The sequence below is a fragment of the Simochromis diagramma genome, unplaced genomic scaffold, assembly GCF_900408965.1.
Source record: "Simochromis diagramma unplaced genomic scaffold, fSimDia1.1 OVJJ01000321.1, whole genome shotgun sequence".
NCBI classification, from domain to species: Eukaryota; Metazoa; Chordata; class Actinopteri; order Cichliformes; family Cichlidae; genus Simochromis; species Simochromis diagramma.
Window position 1 is genome coordinate 1,097,820 of NW_024386772.1, and position 22,710 is coordinate 1,120,529.

Sequence of the window (22,710 nt, forward strand, 5' to 3'; positions counted from 1 at the left end):
CCTCCGCCGCCCGCCAGGGGGAGCGCAGCAGTATCGATGATGTTTAGTTTTATGTCAGGCGAAAAATGGTCCATCATCACAAGATGTGATGAGATGTGACTTCTTATAACACAAAATAGTAGTAGATTAATAGTAATGATAGTAATACAGTATCATTTTAATAACAACAACAATAAAAATCATTTTTAATCATTTCTTTTTGTTTTTTCTTCAGAAGGAAAGTGAGTGCATTTATGATGACGGTAATAATAGTTATGACAAACCTAGTTTGAGTAGCAAACATAATTCTAAAATGCTCTATAAGTCATTTCCACCCATCCACCATGGGGTCTTGTCCTGAAGGTCAGAGATCAAAATCTTTCTGGGGGTTAAAAGCCATAAATTGGGAATCTATTTAGGTGTCAGTCCAGTCAGAAAACACACAGATAAGATAGATTCCATATAATTTAGAGCTGATTTAAATTTGTAAACACTGGATTTTATGTGTGAGGGCAGATTATTCCAGAGAAAACCTGGTCACATTTCGGGGGGTGTTTCTCTGTCCTTTAGATCTCACTGCTGAAGGAGAATCCATAAAAGTGGCCATCACTGCATTGAACATTCATGGACAAAGGAACAAGTGCCTTCATTTGGATAGCGGGAGACCTGTGAGAGCAAATAAATGCATTCAGTTTCATCAGAAATGTTTTATTCTGAAGATACAGTAAATTTATTTTTTTTTATTTTCCATCTAACAGTCCAGGAGTAAAAGGCAGGTCTGCACATGATAGAGCAGGATCACTTTCCTGAGAGAAAATGTCAAAGTAAACCCGTCTGTTTTCATCACCGTGGCAACATGTTTCCACAGAAACAAGCTTCATTATCACAGGTAAGTCGCTACAGAGCAGGCGTGATTCCTGCTGTAATGATCGAACACATCTCTGTCAGCTTTCTGTATATGAGAGCGTCCTGTGTGGTGACTGTGCTGAGGTCACCACATCTGTGATTTTACTACATGTTCACTGTCAACAGGAAGAAACAGGCAGTTTGTCTGCGGGGGTTGCCATGGTCGTGTCACTTTCAGCGGTCTGGGAACTTGGACTTGAGTCACTGGTGTTTCCTAGTTTTCGATTCTTGTTTCTTAGTTCTTGTGACGCCATCTTTGCTTCCTGTTTTTACTGTGTGATCTTTCCAGAGATGTGTTTCAGGTCTACGGTTGGTTTATTCGTTATCGTTTCCTCGTATATTCCTCCCTTCTCTCCTGTCTCTTTTCACTGTTCCCTCTCCCTAAGTCTTTTATTATTTCCAGTTTTTACTGTTTTACTTTTGGATATTTTACCTTTTGCTTCCTGGTTCTGGATGAAGCATCTTTCTGTCTTTTTCTTCCTGTTAAGTTTGACTTTTTAATAAAAAGGTGGTTAAATGTGCACTTAAAAGAAAAACAGCATTCTCACACACACACAAGCTGATGCCATGTGTTTGACTGACATTTGTCACTGAGCAGTTGAACAGGTGTACCTAACAGAGTGGCAGGGTGTGTGAATTGTTGCGATTGTGATTAGACGATTGGTTTGTACCTGTAAGATTATGTTTATCTTTTGTTATTCTAAATGTAGATGAATGACATTTTAAGTGTTAACAGTGTTGTTTATGCTCAAAGAAGCAGGTCCTTTGATTTCTGTACAAACACAGTGAAAAGCTGCAGTTACACCTGAGCCTGACAGAGCTGCAGAGGTCTGACTGCACTGTGACCGAGGCACAGGACGAGACGATGGACGGCTTCAGCCCGGCTTCAGCCCGCTGTGGTCCTCGCTGCCAACATCAACCTCAGCGCTTTAGACCGAGACCCATGCATCAGAGCACCCTGAGCCTGGGCGACACGCCACCCTGCTACACCACCACCCACACCCAGGTCTCCTCCGTACAGTCGCTGTTCGTGTGGATCATCACGCATCCACAGTCTCTACAGTTCACATCTGATTAGTCAATCTCTACCTTCTTAGATTTTATGTTTTCACTAAAAATAGAATACAAGTTCTAATGGTTTTATTTTACATGTCAGTAATGTAAAACGTTTAAACGTCCTACAAATCCAGCTCTCGGGTACGATTCTAGCCCTTCCCTCTCCTCTTCTCCTGGTCAGAGTTATTCCGGCAGGTCGGCCGATGGACGTCCTCTTGTCTTCCGCCTCAGAGACCCCAGCTTCCCCTCCCAGCACCGCAGCCAGCTGGATCTCCGTGACAACACCATGCCGCCGCAGAGTGTGCTGCAGTCACACAGCAAAGAGGTGTACGCGCCCCAGCACGTGACTCCGGTGAGGCGGAAAACCGTCTTTCAGATGGTTAAAGACAGACTCTGGAGTATTTTAAGTCTTTTATCTACTTACATTTTTACTTCCATCATATTTCTAGAACTCTTCTTTTGTGCCTGCATGAATGAGGAAATATTAACATGCTTTATTTCTTTGTGTTGATGCAGTTAAGAGGTCAGAGTTGTTTCGATCTGTTGTCTTTCTGTAGTCACAGTTTTTTCATCCCAGCTTTTAGCTCAGTAAGTTGTCACATGACCATCCTGGTGGTGATGATCTGCCTGGACCCTGAATCATTTACCTGCATTAGAAGCATATTTTATTAGGGGAAGAAATCAGTTAATGCCAAATCTTCCCTCAGTTATAATTAAAATTATGTTTGGGAGACTTTTCTTTAATTTCAACTTTTTATTTTAGACTTATCTAAATTTTAAAATAACTTATACATGAATTAAAGTAAAGCTGGCTGTCGTGAAATATTATGACTATATATTAAGGACAGAACCAGCTTCTGCTTCTCTCCAGAGAGTCGACCCAAAGTTGGAAAACTGGACTCGGTATAACAGCAGCCGCGCCATCAGAGAGCTCATCAGTCATCATCATCCACCCAAGTGCCAGAGCACCTACAGGACGGAGCACCCGATCCCGGAGTTCGATGGCTCGTCACTGCAGGCCAGCGGCAGACAGACACAGCGGCACCGACACGACATCCTGACAGGTAACGCTCACAGCTTGTGTCCTTGTGGTCACAGTAATAACGGACCGCGCAGCGCCGTCTTTGAGCGGCGCGCTCAGCCACAGTAATGCCATAAAAATCGTATCGTTTCTTAACAGGCAAACTGTTTTAGCAATCCTGCTTTGTACAGAACATTGCAGCAAAAACAGAATATCAGGATAATTAATCTCTGCTGTGTGCAACATAATAAAAACTACCAGTAATAACTGTGCATACAATATGAGGACTACCACAGAAATAACACTTTCAAAGTATTCCACAGAGGCATAAACTGATTTTTAGTTAGCTTTGCTGTTTGGACATTTGTTCCCTGTCTGCAGGTGAACCGACGCAGGTGTTTGAGCCGAGGAAGTCCAGCAGACGGTCCAGAGATCAGCAGCTGTGGGCGACCAGACGCTGGGAGACGGACTGTACTGCGCTCAGACTCCACTGATAGGAAGTAACGCCACAGCAAACCTCCATTAAATGTGCAAACCCTGTCAGGACTCTGTGGTCTGCAGATGCTTCTCAGAGCATTCCTATATGATGCAGGAACAGCATTTCTCCTCCAGGACTCGGTGAACAGAACCAATAAGTAAACTTTAACTGAAGGGGCTCAGATGGGCAGGAAAACGCAGAAATACTAAAATCCAAAGCCCACGAGAGGCTCCAGCAGGGAGTCGACTGCCAACTTTACAGCATAAATAAACACGTTTACAGCCGGACAGGTGAGACACAGGTGGCTGTAGCTGCTAGCATTTTTATAGCATCATCTGACCAATGATATGGCTGCTGTGAGGTACTAACAGACACGGCAAGAAATATTGGTGAAATTCTGGCTGTTACTAATCAGCAGGTCTGTGTGATACAAGCATACAGTGTGTGGTGATTGCCAAGTTATCAGCTAATGCCATCACCCTCTCATCCAAATATCATTACTGGACCCAGAATTCTAGGGTCCTAACCCACTAATGAAAGCCCCCCACCCAGTTTAACCAACAATAAAAGCTTCAAATCTGAGAGAAATATTCAATCCTGTACTCCCACTGTGGTCCAATAACGTGCCAATGATCAGTGGGTCGGATCACTGTGGAGCTGTGAGGTGTTTGGTCCTGAGAGAATACACGGCGCAGGTGTGCTGCCAGCGGTCAGGACAGTGCAGGTATGGAAGGAGGGCAGGGCTCACACACATGAAGACCAAGAAACAACCTCATTTAAATCACTTTATTCGTGTGTAAAGATCTCCAATAAACACATAATGAAATGAGTTGAAATACCAGAAATAAGAAGACTGAGGAGAAACGAACACATAAATAACAAGAAAAGGACAGACGGGGACAGAGAAGAAAGGGTGGGGCCTATTTACAGAGACGCCCCACGTCACCGATGCACTGTGGGGTTTCATCCCAGCACTAACAGAGTCCAGCTAGCAGCGGTACAGCAGTAGGCCTGTCTCTACGAACAGTTTCAGCTCCGCTTCAAATCCAGTTTTGTTTTCAGCACTAAATTCAAACACAAGTGAAGCAGAAGAAGCACAAAAACATAAAAAGACCTGCTGTTAATCCCCCCCCCCCCCCAAAAAAAATCATTGCTGTCTGAGAGGTTAAAATGAGGCAGCAATGCTACACAAACTGCTCAGTAGTCTAAGTAGAGGGAACGGCTTTGAAAGCATCGACGCCTTCAAGCGAAGCACAGCTGATCTAAGAAACAGAAGGATGATGTTTGACTGGGACATTTCCACGTGTGATCACCTTCATTTGGTGGCAGCATGCATGGCAGGTTAATTCAAAAGCAAAATAAAACCTTGTGTGTGATGAGGTTTAAATGTGTGTGTGAGAAATGAAACTGTGTGAAAATCAAAACAAAGTGCAGAGACCCGGGCAGCAGGAGGACTTTTTAAACTCCCCTGCTCCTTTTTCTTCACTTTCCTCCACTTTCCCATCGTCCTGTTGCGTTTTCTCGTCTTGCAGAGATTCCCCTCTTCACAGCGAACGCTCATCTACTCGTTCTTCTTCTCCTTCTGCTTCATCAGTTTGTTGATCTCCCTCTTGGCCATGCCGGCGTACTTCGTGATGATGCCGTGCTGGTTCAGGCCGGGCAGCAGCAGCAGGAAGCTCACTGCAACGAGAAGAACAAAAAAAGTGTGCAAAGATTTTAAATCGGACGCTTTGAGCGCTGAAACGTTTACAGACAGCACCTGATGAACTTTGACACGCTGCCTGTGTGTCTGAAACCACAGTTTGCTCCTGTGAGAAAAATGAAATCATCCAAACCTGACTGTCACAAAACTGAAGGTCAAAGGTGAAAGTGGCTTTAGTTTTCATTTTCTTACTTGCCAATAATCTATCATAGTGAAACAGCTGCAGGCTCTTATTTTGAAACAGAATTTAAACTAACAGATTTTTAAAAATTTTTTTTAAAAAAAAGCTCTTAAACTGCCACCAGGGGGCAGCGCCTGTGATCGAGTAGAGAAAGAACACCTCATGGTTGCGAGGTCAAATTAATGAAACTGTTAATTTCGCACACGCTCAGTCTAATGACCAGAGAGGATTATCCGGGATGATCAGGCGGCACACGCGTCCGTTTCAATCCACCAGGATCGCTTTGAATGGACAGACCGATGGACGACTTCAGTGTGGCTGCATCGAGCTTTCCAACCACCAATCACAGCAGGGATAAAGTGACGGCGTGTCGATGGTTTCAGGCTCTGCTGTATTCTGAAAGACTGACCGATATGAAAAATACTTTCACTCTGTCAGATCAGTGTTTCCCTTCAAAGCCAGCATCGGCTGAAAACCTGCGTTGGTTTTCACGGCTCACTTGGCATCACTCCCCGTGTTCATGTCAGAACAATCAGTGACTTGTTCACAGCTTTCACTCAGCTCTCTGAGCAGTGACTCACTGACACCACGCAGCCCGAGGAACATTAGCCACTGATTTAAGAAAGACTGTGAGGAGCCGCTGCTTGTACTCCACCCGCTGCTTGTACTCCACCCGCTCCCGGCAGATGAAGTCTTCACATGAAAGCAGCTGCTTAACCAGACGAGCCTGAAGAGCAACCAGATTAAAACCCACAGTCACATGACCTCTGATTGCCTTTCTGCTCGGTTTCTGTCAGAGGAACACTCGACATGTCTCAGCTTATGTAAGTGGGGATTAGCCCACTCACAGCTCGCCAGACCTGCTGATCTAAACCCCCCCCCCGGCAGCTTTAAGACGTGTTCGCCCTCTGCAGCGGTGAGACATGGTTTCAGGTTTTACTGCACGTTTCTGTAAAGACTTCCACAATCAGCCCCATTAATAATGAATACCCCTGATCCCCTCAGAGCCACATGCAGAGCTTCAAACATGCAAAAACCTGCCAAATATCAAAGATAAATATCAGTCTAAAGCACCACCGGCCATTAAATTAACTTGAACACAGAAGCATTTGAAACTGCTGATGAACACGAGTGCCTCTTCCTCTTCAGTCACGTACGAGTTTCTGTCTGCAGAAAATGCACGAAAGGCTCAACTTCCACATTCAGCGAAAGCAGTTTTAAAGAAGGACCCGAGAGCAGAGACGAGCACTTAAGATTTCTCATTTTAATCCCGACACTCTGCGAGCCTCGGGCCTTTCATTAAAACGGAAATCTCTTAAAACAGAATGAAGGTGGGCGGGGTCTGCAGGCACGCCTTCAGCAAAATGTCAAAGACTATGTCCACTTCAGCCTGTGTGTGAAGGATTACACAGAGGTTTAAGGACATAAATCATTGTGTTCTGGAGCGACAGAGCAGAGGAAGCCAAACCAAGAGGTGAACAAGTCTCACAGTATTAACTGTCTGGGTCCCCCCCCCACACAGAAGAACTGAAAAAAGAAAGAAAATCAGCCCAGGACAGAAAAATAAAGAAACGGGCAGTGTGGGATGAGCAGCAAGCTCTTGTTTCTCTCTCTCTAAAAGGAGAAGAGTGTAACACCTTCTTTAAAGGTGGCTGACATCTTCCAAACAAGTCTGCAGCTGAGCGCCGGAGTTTCACCTGGAAGCCGGGAACACGGCTCGCCCTCAGCTTGCTCTCCTACATCGTCTCCATCACAAACCCCTGAAGCCACATCGGAGTTTGTTTTTGACCTGATGTGGAGTTTGTGCAAAAACTTCTAATGCACAACAACAAACTGTGAAGAGCACATTTAAAATAAAATCTGCCATTACAGTAAGACTTGTGTCGTTTTATGTCAGAGTGGTGTTGAAGTGTGTTTACAGTGAGACCCGATTACTGATACAAAGCCTAAACCTGACGGCACACGAGGTACGAGTGCTTTACCTTTGGTAGTCACACTGGGCCTGAACCGCTCACCAGATGTTTGCCTAATAATATTATTAAAAGTGACTTTACAATTTGAGACATGAAGGAGCGTGTGATTGGACAGCAGCCAGCAGGGGAGAGTGCGGGAAGGAAACCCACAAAGATATGAGTGAAACATGGCTGATAACAGTGGCGATAAACAAAACAGTCTTTTTGTAGTCAAGTGAAAGTATGCTCACCGATCAGGTACGTCAGGAACAGGTTGTGCACCTGCTGTCCGATCCAGGCCACAGCCAGCAGGCTGCTGATCACTGAGGCAAAGTACTGTGGAGATCAGGAGGTCAGGTTACATTCAGCTCAATTTCATTAGCAAGTCATCATTCAGAAGGAAGAGTCAGAATGGCCACTGAATGAGAACGAGTCACACAGGCTGTGAAAAACTCTGTTCTGGCTGCCTGTGACCCAGTTTGAGGTCTGCTAAGTGGAGCAGCAAAGTCAGATCAGCTGATATTTTTATCTGGAGCACAGAGAGAGCTCCCTGTTGTAATAAAACTTCCATTTACTGCAGCTTATTTGATTCATTCAGGTTCCCTGTAGCTCAGGGCAAGTTAGACTTTAACTCTGCTCAGACCAAAAGCAAAGGTCACAGACTGTTTTTGGGACTAGACGCTTGCCTTCAGCAGCCAATCAGATACAGCCCCTTCACTGTGCACGCCAAGCTAGCCTACAAAGATCAGCTTATCAGAACTTTGTGCAAATGTGATTCATTTTGGAGTCTGGGAACATTGTGCAAAGCTTTGTGCCTCTTCTTCACCGACTGCAACACAGTCAAAAACTTCCAACTACAAACACACAGCATGGCTGAGACCAGCAAGAGGCAGCTGATTACACTGCAACTACTATAGTGAGGTGTTTAGTTGCAACATCAGATGCAGGATTGGGAATTTATGTCTTAAAAATGCTGGTTTTTGGAGGGGTTGGGATCAAAGTGAAAGCTCTGAGCGTACCATTTTGGGTTTTTCCTCCTTGAGGGTGCAGAGGCGCTTCCACCAGCCCACGATGCGGCGCTCAGTCTTCACCAGGTTCCCACAGATCTCGTGGAAACGCTGCTGCTGCTCGGTGGTCCTGCAGGAGCAGAGTTCAAGGTGTTACAGACAATGAGAAAACTCACTCAACGGTCCTGGCTGCAGAGTTTCTGCTGAGTTAAAGCTCGGGCCTGAAGAATGGTTTTCACCAACATTTCCTAATCTCACCATCAAGAGGAAGCCAGTGAGTCACACACAGCCGCCTGCAACACTTAGCTCTATTTAAACCAATGAGAGTGAGAAAAAACAGTGTTGTTGCATTAACGTTTTTAATGTGACCTAATAAATGTCTAAGCTCCATTAGAGCTGAAACGATCAGCTGACTCACAGATGATCAGCTGCAGCAGGCACAAATATTTCAGATCACGGGGCAAAAAAATTCAATATCAGCTTCTCAGCATATTTAAACTTCCTCCCTTTCTGCTTTAGAAAATCCAACCTACAACAGGAGGAGGTCCACCTAACCTCCTCCTGTCACCAGGTAACAGCACTGAGTTGCGGCCCAGCTGACTGCAACTTGTGCTGCTCTGAGCTTAAGCAGAACCAGAACCAAGAACCTGATCAGGGGAAGAACTGGGTCTATTGAACACAAGCTACCAGCTGGATAAGAGGCAGGAGAATAGAATCCTCCATTTATAAAACGTGTACCTGACAAAACATAAAGGAGACACAGGAGAGGTGCTGCCCATCAACATCACTACAGGTACAATGTAAACTCTCCCGGGCTGCTCGCAGCACAAACCAGCTCTGCTTGAAGTTCAGTTCCAAACTTTCTCACATTCTGGAGTTCAGTAAGACAAACAAGCAAAATCACTGACAGGTGGAAGTTTCACTGTTTGGGAATCACCCAACAACAATCTCTGACCATAATTTGCCTCACAGCCAATAAACTGGAACACCACATCCCACGCTGCACTGCTGTGAAGGCTAAAGAGATCAAACAGTGAAGGACAAGAGGGGACAGCTGGGAAGAGTGACCTCTATTTTCTGCTTCGCCATCGCTCCCTATTTCAGTCCTTGTTGTCAGGGAGCCAAACAGGGACCGTGACCAGCTTCGTGTTACAGACTCGCACAGATACGCCAGCTTTCTGCCGTCTCAGTGAGATCAAAGGACATTTGTCAGGCTCTGCAGACAAATAGCTCATCATCCCGAGGCTGTAACCGAAAATGTAAACAGGCTTTTTAATCTCCCTACATAAACCAAGCCCCCAGCGGTAGATTAAAAACAAGCGAAAATCTCAAAAACTGTACATCATCACCCAGAGGCTGTGTTGAGTGTGAAGCAGCGCAGGTCACGCTCTGCTGATGCAAGGTTTTATATCAGCTGGAGGATGACGTGCAGCACACCGTGCCAACTGAAGGCTGTTATCCTATCCTGTCCTGGGTGTCTGGTTGTCACCATCCAACACAAACAGCTGAATCAACGGGCTGCTCACCGAGTGCTGGCTACTGCCGAAGCTTCGTGAAGCCGTGGGACAGTCTGCCATTTACCTCGAACTGAAAATGAAACGCCCCTTTGGCTGCAGGTCTCTAATAATCTAGTTTGTTACGTTTTACTAACAAACAAAGAGGATGAGAGGACTTCAGGTGCAGCTCAGCCAACAGGCTTTACAACTCGTCTTAACCAACTAACTCTCCAGGTGAGCCACCCTGTCATTATGAAGGCGGGGCAATTTTACACAGTCAGTTCTGTAGAGGCTTTCAAAACCATCGGTTTCCCTACACATGCACGTTTTGTTGGGCAGGTCGCGTGGACTTACTGATGACCATCCTCCGAAAACATACTAGGACGGTCCAAAATTCAGCTTGGACCCATTTTCATGTAAATAGCAGTAGAGCAGGGCGACGTGACCAAAAATATTTATCACGATATACATTTGAAAATTTGCAATAACTGACGATATAACTGACACCAGACAAAATACTTTAGAACTCCACAACTTTATTTGTGCAAAAAAAAAAAAAAAGTCAATGTATTTTCACTTACACAATCAGCTGTTTTTTATGTGCATTAAAGTTATATAAAAATTTAACAGTGCAAATGCAAATTCCTCGCTGACAGTTTAACCAAAAGGCATTTCCAGTGGAAACTGGCCGACATATCCTCAGCATAACCATGTATAACATCCACAAAACTTAAAAAGAGCTTATACACACACAATACAAGCACAGTACGTATCACTCCGCGAGGCTCCGCCTACAATAGCCGTAATGCTCCAACAATCCATCAAGCGGTGCGGCTTCGTAGCTTAGCAAAGTCGTACTGAAACATTTGACAGATTTTCGAGCGCCGTTTACATAAAATCGTTTCGAGGTCAATAAACACAACCAGAGTTCATACATAAGGCACACGGGATTATAAGGGGCTCTGTCGACTTTCAGAAAAATCGAAGGATTGATTTTAAGTGCGCCGTATTTTCCAAACAACACGGTAATAACGACGGCCCGCTAGCATGCGCTACCAAAAATAGTGCTTTGTTGTGTGTCTGACGGACGAAAGCTAAACCAGTTCCACACCACTGAAGCTGCAGCATTTTTACAAACCAGTTCTGGTTCATCGTTTCATTCAACGATCCACTTTCGCGCTTCTCGTTCTCCGTCATGCTTTTTCCGCCATGTGCGTATAAAAACAAAGGCACAGCGCATGCGCGTTTTACCCACTTTCTATCGCCATATTTCATTTTCTTATCGTTGGCTAACATTGTAGCGGTATTACCGTGAACGGTATGATATGGCCCAGCACTAAATAGCAGTAAATAAAAACAAAACCCGTGTGAGGCATGAACTGTTTCTGGCTTCTACAGCAGGCCAGACCACCACTGCTTTAAACCGGCACAGCTGGAGGGAAACCCCCCCCCACCTCCTGTTTTTGTTTTTTTAAACCATACTTCTTCCTTTTCTCCGCTCACCTTTCCCCTTCAGCTTCATGTTGCCTCAGAATTTATTAGCTTCCTCCTCAGTGGACTGTTTAACTGGTTATCGTCCAGTTAGACCATGACATGTGTTGTGCTCACTCACACAGCTGTTCTCATTACACCATCTGAGATCACCCTCTCTGTTGCTTCATCACTTCTGACTTGCAGAAAAAACAAGAATCAAAGACACAGAAACAAAGTCATATGAAGCTGCATCGCTCATAGTTAAGACTGAGTTGGAACGATCCTGAAACCCTGATAAGCATCCAGTTTCATCCTCCTGTGGAAGTCTGTTGAACGTTGCAATAATATATATCCTCCTCTTTCACAACTCAGTTTAGTCAAAGACCAAAGCTGGAGGTCATCTCTGAAGCCAGAGTGATGTAGGAAGGCTTCAGAACTGACTGACAAAACAGGAAAACCTGTCTACATAGGGGCGAAGCAAATATGACAGAGCTCTCACCACTTATTGGAGCCAAACACTCGGGGGGCGAGGGTGGGCACCAGATAGTCGGCCAGGCAGAGCAACATGACGGTGCAGGACAGGCCGGTCAGCACTGATGGGTCCAAGTAGTAGATGAGCCTGGAGGACGAACACAAAACAGGCAGAACGGGTTTGAACATTTCATTGTTTAAAATCACGCCTTTATTTTGTTACGATTGTTACGATTTGGGGATCTCTGCTCATGAACGCTGGAGCGTACAAAGCACCTGCAGCTGAAAGACATGAACACTGAGGGTGTGTGAAACAAGCAGGAAGGCATCAGAAACAGTGCAGCAGTGTTCCAGTCTGGATTCACCTTCAGTAGATTTCAGGAATGGCCTAATAACGGCCCAACCGAAGCTCATTTAGCAGAAGCTAATCTGCATTGTTTTGCTTTGTGTTTCAACAATGTGGAAAAGATTAACATTAAGCTGAGTGTTCTGACAACCAGCTGGAAAACTGTAATTAGGACACTCGTTTTACATCAGTGTGGGCTTATATTACTTGTCACAGGCCTGCTGATTATCTTAATTAGTAATAAATCAGGCCTCAAGAATCAGCCTGCCAAAGCCTCCATTTCACCCCGCAGGATACAGGTTACACTGCTGTTCTTTCTGTGGTGACGCCTGCTTTACTAACCAAGAGCACAAGTGTCTGGAAGAGAGTAAGAGAGTAGTGCGACTTGTCGAGTTTGACTGACAAAATCATCGTTTTGGATTTCTTTGGTTCATCGATCTGAAAACTGTAAAAACATCTGTTTGTTAGCGGTTTTGTAATCGTAGTGCTGCTCTGACAACATCACGGTCTGAGCTTGAACACTACAAGAAACAGTTAAAATGTCTACCGTGGTTTTTCTAGTGGTTTAAATAAGAGACAGAGTGTGTGTGTGTTGACCAGAAGCCGCACACTGAAAGTGGACCTGTATTAGCTCTGCACCCTGTTCACTCATGGTTGTAATTATACGACTCATTTAACAAAAGCAGACAACACTCCAAAGCTAACTCAGTTCCACAGGGCAAAGATAGTGGTGCACAGCAGCCATTTCTAACACGTTACACATCCTAAATTACACCATCTAGAGCTGCTGCGCAATTCTAGCAGTACGTTAGCAGACAGGAAGGCCTCTGTGCAGTACAGACAGTTGAAGGATGGGAAACGAGCAGAGATGCTCCAAGAGGAGATTTTACCTGGAGACAGAATCACCTGCACACAGCAGTTGTAAGAAAAAGTGCAAATGGATAACAAAAAGTGACATTACAACCAACCCAAAACCAGAAAAGACTTACAGTTATGATGTGATTATAGCCCTATGTCAAATACTTAAAGTAGTTTTTGAATAATTTATACTCCTGACAGAAGGTAAACCTACATAAAGACACACTTAAACAAAATGTACTACAAAATAATAAATCCAGGGAATCCACCAGAATCTTAAAATACTGTGATGCAAATCTTTGGTCAACCAACCATCAGACTGGTGATTAAATCAGAAAAATACCTGACCAAAGACATAACACTTTGTACTGTTAGTTTTACACTGGAAGAAATAAATCTGAGTAATTCCACCTTGGTTTACTTTGCTCAGCCCATCTGAGATCAAACCGGGCTGCTTTTAGTCGCTGGCAGATGTAAACTATAAAAATTGAATATAAGACATGGCCAGCCTCTCCCTGCTCTCCTGTAACAGATAGCTATCACTGCTGGGAGGAAGGAAATGTGTGGTGCCAGCTGTGTAGCGCCCACTCTGAAGCAGACTCACAGGAAGAGCACGGTGGTCGCGCCCATCAGCGCTCCGGGGAACCAGGGCTTCTCCCAACGCAGGACCTGATCCCCAGCCAGGATCACCTCACGCCAGCACTGCAGCTGCTCTTCCAGCTGGGCCGTCTCCTGGGCCTGAACACACAAACAAACCTTTACACATTACCTAACTGACCATCAAACTGTGCGATATCAGTGTAATCTGAGGGGATTGTGTACTCAGGAGGGCAGTCTCTCCAGGAGTTAGTATAAAGGTGACATTACTGTGCTGCCTCTGGAAGAGCAACTAGCACCTTTAAAGTCATATAATGTGAGTTTATCCTGCTGTTTCACACACAGAGCACCTGAATGTAACGATACTCCTTTATATGGCTCTCAGTTTGTGTGTTTTGTGGCCTAGAAGTCTATTTGAGAAGCAAATTGATAAACAGGGTGTGTATCTTCGGTGATAAGACGGCGCAGTGACAGTGCACTACACGTAGAAATAACCGGGGACAAACACAGGCTGTCAAACCACGTCGAATGAGCGTGTGATGACTCGATCTCAGTTTGTTTTAACGCTTTAAAATGATTTCTGCGTTAGGGCGAGGCAGCACCTCCACAAAAAGGAAGCGTCCCCGCTTCTGAAGCTAAAATAAGCATGCTAACTAGTCAGCTAGCTAAGGTTAGCTGCGGTCAGCACGGACGGACGGATAAGCGATCAGGGTTAAATCGCTTAGCTTAGACTTTTCAGCTGCCCCCATGTGCAAAGTTCACACTATTTACACGAATCTCTAAACACCACAGTAGTGTTAGCGCCGTCAGATTAGCAGCGACGGGTGAGGCTAACTCTCCTGCTGCAAACACGCCTACATCGAACACGAGCCCTTAAATTCGCCATAGTGGGTTTTAAAAATGCTTCCTACTTACCATCAAGTTCACGCTTTTGTTGTCTCCTTCCGCCATTATCTCTAAACTGAGCGGCCTACTTTCTAATGTGGAGTTCTTTTATGAGTTTTCGGAGAAACGACCCACAGAACGACAACACCCTCCGCTCCCGTTAGCTTCAGCGCCACTAACGGTCGAGCCGAGGAGGCAGGATGTTTTTAACTGAAAAACCTACGTCACACATGAGGCACTCTGGGTAATAGAGTTCCAATATTAATCCTTGCCTTTCGAAAACATCTTCTTCTTCCTCTGTATAGGATTTATTGGCGGTTGGCAAACAGCAAAATGGTGCATTACCGCCACCACGTGGTGTGGAGTGTGGACCGAAATGACAATTTTTTTTAAAATAAAAAATAAATAAATAAATAAAATAAAATATTCAAATTCTCCCGAACAAATCGGTCTGCCTTAAAAACCAAAATACAGCCTGATAACTTTCACTTATAGAGCTCACGCGAAATAAATCAAACAAGTCCAACTTCACTTTCATATCGTCCAGCTTTTTGATCAGTTGTCTCCTTTCCATTTCATACTTCTGACAATGCAATAAAACATGTTCTATTGTTTCCTGTTCCCTACTGCAGTCACACTCCCCTGCACAGTGTTTACCTATTAAAAATAATGTGCTATTTAAGCCAGTGTGTCCAAATCTCAGTCGAGATATAATCGTCTCCTCTCTCCTGTTTCGTCCAGTACTTCTCATTTCCCCACTTTCCTTTGGATGTTGTACAGCCATCGCCCTTTCCTCTCCTCCTCCCATTGCTTTTGCCACCTTTCCTTCATTTTGTGTCGTATTCTGCTCTTGAGGAACTACTACTGCATCAGGGAGCATCCATGGTGGTATTGTAGGCAACGGTACTGTTTGACATGTTGATCTTGTCCAGATTAAGTTCAGCTGCTTTCTGTCCCACTGTTCAGTTGCGTTTTCTCTTTTTCCCAGCACGGTTGGAAAACAGTTTTTGTCGGATGATTGTGACCATGTCCTTGTAAACTTGCCCAGTAATTCAATGTCAGTTGCTCTCTTCTTATTTGTAATGGCATTTCCCCCATTTCTACCTGTAGTGCTGCTGCAGATGTTGTTTTGAATGCACCTGAGCAAAGTCTTAACGCCTGATATTGGATACTATCTAATTTATGAAGACTTGTTCTGGCAGCAGAATTATATACTACACACCCATAATCCAATACTGACCCAATCAACCCAGTATATAAAGCTTTTAAAGATTTCCTATCAGCCCCACAGTCAGTTCCCACTAAGCACCTCATGACATTCAACACTTTCTTGCATCTGTCTATTATTTTCTGAATATGTACAGTCCATGTCACCCTTTCATCAAACCACAACCCCCAAAATTTAAATTGTTTTACCCTTTCTAATGCTTGTCCATATAATCTGACCCTGACGTCAACCCCACCTCTTTTTCTTGTAAAAACCATCAACTTAGTCTTATCAACTGAGAATTTAAACCCCCATTTATATGACCACTGTTCTGTACTTTCTTCACCAAAAAATCTAACCGTCGTCCTCGTGCCCACATCGCCCCATCGTCTGCAAAAAGTGAAAACCCCATCCCACCCTCTATGTTCTTAAACACATCATTAATCAGCAGTGAAAACAATAGCGGGCTAACTATGCTTCCATGTGGCGTTCCATTTTCTATTGGCAAACTCTCCGAATAACTCCTCCCAGTCCTTACTATGATTCATCGGCCTTCCAAAAAATCCTTAACCCATCTGAACATTCGACCATTTATACCCATTTCCCTCATTTTAATTAATAGACCTTCCCTCCACGTACGCTTTCTCTATATCAAAAAAGACCGCCAGCACACTCTCCTTATTCACTTGTGCCTTCCTTATCTCATGTTCTAAACATAACGCTGGATCCATTGCACCCCTCCCTCTTCTAAAACCACTCTGAAACATTCGTGTCGTCAGCTTGCTGCAGTGTCTCCCTGTTCTCTGCTGGTGTCATATCTCTTCCCCTTTGACCTTCTTCACTAATATTACTTGAGCTATGGATTTTAACAGTGTTTGCCATCATACCTGCCTTGTCTTCTTCTTTCGCCGCTGTGACTTCCCCTTCACTCAATACTGGACACCCACAGTTCCTTGTAATGCCATTCACCCTTCTGATCATTGACCACACATTACCAATATCTGTCTCTCTCCCCACAGAACTACAAAAGCTCCTCCAACGGTCCCTCTTTGCAGTTTTAATGGTTCTTCTTACAATAGCTTGTGATTTTTTATATTCAACGAAATTGTGATAATTGTGATTCCTTGTTAACACCCTAAAAGCTTTATTCCTGCACCTAATTGCTTCATCACATTCCTTTGTCCACCAGGGTACAATCTTCCTGTTTCTGCCTCCTTCCAGCTTTACAGTCTGGTTCGCCGCTACCAGAATTGCACCACACACAGACGAATTTAGATCATCAACATTAACATTCATATCAATTTTCTGCATCTCCAGATCACTAACCTGTTCAAAAGTCTCCCAATCTGCAGATCCAAAACACCATTCGAGCACACCCCCTGTATCATACCTCTCCACATTCATTGCTATCAGTCTGTACCGGATAATGGTCACTCCCCACCGTTGTCTCTTTAACTACCTGCCATGAACAAAGAATCCGACACTAATGTGAGATCAATTGATGACTCTGTCCCATCCCTACTGTTGACCCTTGGACTGCTTCCATCATTTAGGCAAACCAAGTTTTTAACTTCCATTAATTCTTCAATTACGGCTCCATTTTGATCATTGTACCCTCCCCATAATGAGCTATGAGCATTGAAATCCCCACACCAAATTACTTTCCCCCCTAAGTGCCCCCCAAGTTCTTCCATTACTTCCAGTGACAGTCTTTTACATGGGTTATAAAAATTTACTACCTTTATGCTTCCAGTTTTTGTCCAAGTTTCAACTACAATATACTCCAGCTGTGTACTCTCCCACCACTCTGTACTGAACTCCTTGTTTGACAAATATAACACTCCCTCCACCTCTGCCCCCCCTTCTATCCCTCCGAATACCCTTTAATAACAAAATCCAAATTTGGACTGAGCCAAGTTTCCTGAATACAGATAGCATGTGGTTTCTTTCTAAGATTTCTGAAATTCTTGTCCATCTCTTATTAAACTAATAGCATTCCACTGTATAACTAACAGACTGTCCTCTCTCCTGGTCCTCCTGCCTTCTCATCTCCCCCCAGTCTCTCATGAACTTGCTCCCAGGAAACAGCTTTTACACCAAACATGTCTCAGCCCCTCTAACAATTATTTTCATCTTCTCTGTTTTGTGTTTAACTTGGTCTGTACAATTTATTGCATATGCAATGAACAAAATCATCCTCTCCACTGTGATGGCTGGACGGGTTTCATCAATCTGTTGTCGGTCAGCCTTGTTGAACCGGTCCTTTCCCATCTGTTGCCTTTGTTACTTTCTTGACCGCTTCAGCATAACTTGTGTTTTGTACTGCTTTGCTCTATTTCCACAGCTGCCCTCCTAACTGCACACCCCCGTATGTCACGCTGTGTTGCCCATCACAGTTACAACATTTATCCTGTACACTGTCACATTCACCTGTGTTCACCCCCACACTTTGGGCACCTCTGCTTCCCCTTGCACACCGCTGCGACGTGCCCATACCTCTGGCATTTATAACACCTGAGGGGAGGGGGAACGTACGGCCGTACAGGAAACCTCATGCACCCTACTTTAACTCTCCCAGGAAGTACTGGTTCTTGGAACTCCAGCATTACAGTCACCTGGTCAACTCTTTCCCCATCAACTGTTCTCATCAGTCTTTTGATCCTGCTGACCTCACTGCCAGAAATACTACGTCTAATTTTTTCTAAATCTGCTTCTATTGGAATGCCCGTGATTACCCCTCGCACCACTTTACACTCCCCCAACACCTCTCTCTCTGTCTGTCTTTCTGCAGATGCTCTCAGCATGCAACACTTTGTTTTTCTGTTCTTCCTTCTTAACGATTATCAACAAATTCCCATCTCTAAGTACTTTGGCTAACGTTACCTCTCCAAACTTCTTTTTCAGCTCTCTTGACAAAACTATTGGGCTAAGTTGCACCCCTTCAGCCTAAATTTCAATATTATTTTAAACTCTTCTCTGACACTCCTTTTCCGGATAATACTCCCATCATCCGAACTATTCCCCTCCAAACTTCGTTTGCTGCCCTGAATTCCTATGACACTTTCATCCTCCCTACCTCTTCTCCCTCTCCTCGCCCCTTTCCCACTAACTGGTGTCCAATCTCCTAAATCCATGTCATCATCGTCTTCTACCTGAGTTGCCATTCCTGTCCAGTCACACACCAGTTTATGCCAACCGCCAAAATCCGTAATCCAATCCGTCAAAACCAAGCCTTCTCCAAAGTTCAAAATCAGCGCCGCTCCTTGCTTCCCCGCCCGCTGATTACAACCTTTTGAAAACATCTTTTATTCACAGTCATAAATATAATCAAGATACAAAAATGATTTATTATTCTTTAAATAAGCTTTAAAGCTCATTCTACTGAGACAGCCCTTCTTAGAGTTTCCAGTGACATTCTGACGCAGGGAAACGTTCTGTACTCCTAATGTTGGCCCTCAGCCTTTGACACCGCTGACCATCACATTTTGCTTGAAAGGCTGAAATACTGGGTTGGTGTATCTGGGTCTGCCTTAGAGTGGTTCTCCTCGTATCTCTATGAACGATACTTTTCTGTGGCGGTCTCTAAGTACAGGTCATCTTCCACGTCCCTGTCCTATGGTGTGCCACAAGGTTCTGTGCTGGGGCCCTTATTGTTTTTAATATATCTACTTCCTCTCCAGCACATTTTGAGCCCCTTTGAGGACATTTGCTACCACTGCTACGCAGACGACATCCAGCTGTACGTGTCTTTTAAACCTGAAGATGTTTCTAAGCTGCAGATTCTAAATGTGTGCTTAGAAACCATCACAGGTTGGATGGCTGACAACTTCCTCCAACTTAATGAAGAAAGGACTGAAGTCCTTGTATGTGCTCCAGACAGACACGTACCTGACATAATGAATGCTCTTGGTCCTCTTTCAACATTTGTGAAATCGTCCATCAGGAACCTCGGGGTAACCTTTGATTCTGCTCTTACCCTGGATGTCCACGTCAAATCTCTGGTTCGGTCCTGCTTCTATCATTTAAGAAACATTTCTAAACTGAGCCCCATAGTATCTCATACTGAACTGGAGATTGTTATTCATGCATTCATTTCATCACGATTGAACTACTGTAATTCACTGTTTACATGTCTAAACAAAAGCTCCCTGGAGCGTCCGCAGATTGTCCAAAGTGCTGCAGCAAGGCTTCTGACAAAAACATCGAAGTACTCTCATGTAACACCGTTGCTTATACAGCTGCACTGGCTCCCCGTTGAAGTCAGAGTCCATTTTAAGATTCTGGTTCTGACATTTAAAGCTCTTCAAGGACAAGCACCAGCCTACATCACTGAACTTTTACAGCCCTACGTCCCTAGCAGGTCCCTGAGATCTTGTGATCAGGGCCTACTTGTTATTCAGCACACAAGGCTGAAAACCAAGGGAGACGCAGCTTTTGCCACTGTGGAACTCTCTTCCTCAGAACTTAAGATCTGCGGACTCAGTGGTCACTTTTAAAAAAGCAACTAAAAACACGTCTTTTTAGAATTGCATTTTGTTAACTTTTGTCTGTTTTTGTTTTATACCTTGTGAAGCACTTTGTGATATTTTGCTATATAAATAAAATTTTACTTACTTACTTAATAATAATTTAATAGGGTGCAACCTGATATAAAAATTAAAGAGAGTTAAAGCATACTTTTAAATTAAAATATTACTTAATGATAGAGCATTTAAAACAGTACACCATTTCAAATTTAACAACAAATGATAGAATTTAAAATGAAACGCAGCATTTTAAATTCATTTTAAATTAACAACAGCTGAACACATTAAGAAAAAAGAAGTATTACAGGAGCTTATTTTAATTTTGCATTTTAAGAATAAAGTTAAATCCCATTTTTAAAGAGGAAAAAAGACAGAAAACATTGAGAAAATATTAAAAACTTCTATAAGATTGTCTTTACTTTTATTGCAGAAATGATGTCACCATTAAAATTAAAGGTGTGCTCATTTTTGAGCTTTACTGACACTTTCTGCTGAGAAAATACACGGTTTTTTTTTATTGCATTTTATTACAGTTTAAAGTTTGTAATGAAGTATGTGCAGCGCATTAACACAGTCATTAAACAGCCCCCTCTACAGGATAAGGATCATTTTTAAATTCCAAATCCATCTCGGTCGTCTGGGACAAGTAGAAGCTTGAAATGTTATTAGGTTAATGGAAACTACTATTTTGGGGGAGATTTTATAAATTAAAAAGAAATTCGTATGTAAAATGAAAGGAAACTGGTTCCTTACAGAAAGGTCTTGCTTTGTTTCTTCACGTGATAATCCAGCTTCTTCACATCCTCTGCTGTGGTCAAGAGGGGACTTCTGTGTCTACTCCTCGGTGTTGTACCTACATTATCATTTTAATTCCTTTGTTTATATAAAACTTTCATCTGGAACAAATGGTCTGCAGTCCAAGTGTTTTCATACAATTTATACATCCATCCATCCATTCGCTTCCGCTTATCCTTTTCAGGGTCGTGGGGGGCGCTGGAGCCTATCCCAGCTGTCACAGGGCGAAAGGCGGGGTACACCCTGGACAGGTCGCCAGTCTGTCGCAGGGCCAACACACAAGGACAGACAACCATTCACACTCACATTCACTCGCACATTCACACCTAATGGCAATTTGGATTTTATCGACACGGATGATGACGGATGTATCTGAAGGACTGCACCTGACCTACAAGGCCACCCAGGCAAGCACGCCTTAAGAGGGAGCAGGATCGACATTCTGAGGACTATAAAGCTGGATAAGTCCATCCGAGCTACACAGTGCCTACTGGATGATACTCATAGGATCAGAGACTCAGACTTTGCAAACAGGCTGTTCCAGGCTTTCATGTATTGGGGATATTTAATGCTCAATATAATAGTTGTTTTTTATTAGTAATATTAATATACAAACAAAATGCACCATATATTACACATTCAGAAAATAAACATTCCTTACATATTAGCAATTTTCATACATAGGAAAAAGAAAATATAAAGATGGGGTCACATAATTTAACAGATTATTAACTCACTAAATCAAAATCTTCCACAAAGGAAACAAAAAAAGCAGCCTTTTTCTTTTTAACTAAGGTCAAAGATTTAACCAACAGGTTTAAGTCGTTTTTCCAGTGAGCTAGTGGTGCTTGCACAAGATTAATAACACATTAACACCATAATTAGCTTTCTTTTCTTTCAAAAACACTCCAAACATTATCATATTTAAGGTAAACGGGGTAATTTGAATCCCACTGGAATAAAGCCAGGTATGAAAATCCAACCAAAATATTTGTATAAAACTGCACAAAAAGAATAGATGGTCCAAATCCTCCTCTTCTGTTTCACAAAATACACAATTACCCGTTTCTATTTTGAATCTATCACCAAGGAGTCTATTTGTCGGGTAAATTTTATTCAAAATTTTTAATTGGACTTCTTTCCCTTTAGGAGGGATAGGGAAGGTGATATAATCAGTTCTTATTTTTTCAATTTCTTCCCTTTGGAAATCTTTTAATATGTAATTACATCTAAGTAAATTTGGAGAATAAAGACTCCTTAATGACAATCTTAGAAACTTATTATTGCATTTAACATCACAAAATCGAATACCATCTATATATAATTGCCTTAACTTGGGGGAGATGTCAGAATATATTATATCATTTACAACTATGTTTTTAAGTGACAATGGAATGGATTTTATAACCCGATTAAATTTACTTTTAGAACATTGGATATTAAACTTTTGGCAAAAATCTTGATGTCCTAGAACATGTCCTTCCTCTTCTACAAAATGGGCAATTGCCCAAACACCTTTTGATAACCAATCTTGAATAAAAATAGATTTTCTGTTCATCAGTATATATCTGTTGTTCCAAATTGGGCTGTTATGTGGAGTGAAATTATGTTTAAATAACATTTTCCAATAAAGAAGGACCTGTTTATGGAATTCAGAGAGTTTAACAGGTAGCTTAGTAAGCTCAATATAATAGTTAACGACAGAACGGTGTAGTTTTTGTGAATATGGTTCTGTCTTTCAGAACCTGAACGCATCAGTCTTTATCCGCGCCTG

General features: G+C 43.1%; 2 protein-coding genes across 3 annotated transcripts; one reads left to right on the top strand and one right to left on the bottom strand.

Annotated features, from left to right (window-relative positions):
- Positions 1-6: 6 nt before the first annotated feature.
- On the top strand, positions 7-4,575 carry LOC120739843. 2 transcript variants are annotated; one of them, XM_040041774.1, is made up of 6 exons: positions 7-647; positions 738-1,194; positions 1,672-1,891; positions 2,123-2,293; positions 2,813-3,005; positions 3,344-4,575. In XM_040041774.1, exons 3-6 carry the CDS (start codon positions 1,751-1,753, stop codon positions 3,454-3,456), a joined length of 618 nt encoding a protein of 205 aa, XP_039897708.1. In that variant the 5' UTR covers positions 7-647; positions 738-1,194; positions 1,672-1,750; the 3' UTR covers positions 3,457-4,575. The 2 variants fall into 2 exon arrangements, with proteins under 2 accessions (XP_039897708.1, XP_039897698.1); XM_040041764.1 differs by having other exon boundaries at positions 738-868.
- arl6ip1 (ADP-ribosylation factor-like 6 interacting protein 1) lies at positions 4,213-14,603 on the bottom strand. Its single transcript, XM_040041787.1, has 6 exons — positions 14,439-14,603; positions 13,531-13,664; positions 11,751-11,870; positions 8,295-8,412; positions 7,527-7,611; positions 4,213-5,120 (listed from the first exon to the last, which is right to left on the bottom strand). The coding sequence occupies exons 1-6, from the start codon at positions 14,472-14,474 to the stop codon at positions 5,002-5,004; spliced, it is 612 nt and encodes a 203-aa protein (XP_039897721.1). The 5' UTR covers positions 14,475-14,603; the 3' UTR covers positions 4,213-5,001.
- Positions 14,604-22,710: the final 8,107 nt, after the last annotated feature.

Coding starts and splice junctions, on each gene's coding strand:
- LOC120739843 (XM_040041774.1), top strand. CDS start 1,751: ATGGACGGCTTCAGCCCGGCTTCAGCCCGCTGTGGTCCTCGCTGCCAA. Junction 1,892..2,122: donor ACACCACCACCCACACCCAG/GTCTCCTCCGTA, acceptor TCTCCTGGTCAG/AGTTATTCCGGCAGGTCGGC. Junction 2,294..2,812: donor CGCCCCAGCACGTGACTCCG/GTGAGGCGGAAA, acceptor GCTTCTCTCCAG/AGAGTCGACCCAAAGTTGGA.
- arl6ip1 (XM_040041787.1), bottom strand. CDS start 14,474: ATGGCGGAAGGAGACAACAAAAGCGTGAACTTGATG. Junction 11,871..13,530: donor GCGACCACCGTGCTCTTCCT/GTGAGTCTGCTT, acceptor TTCGTCCTCCAG/GCTCATCTACTACTTGGACC. Junction 7,612..8,294: donor AGGAGGAAAAACCCAAAATG/GTACGCTCAGAG, acceptor TGATCTCCACAG/TACTTTGCCTCAGTGATCAG.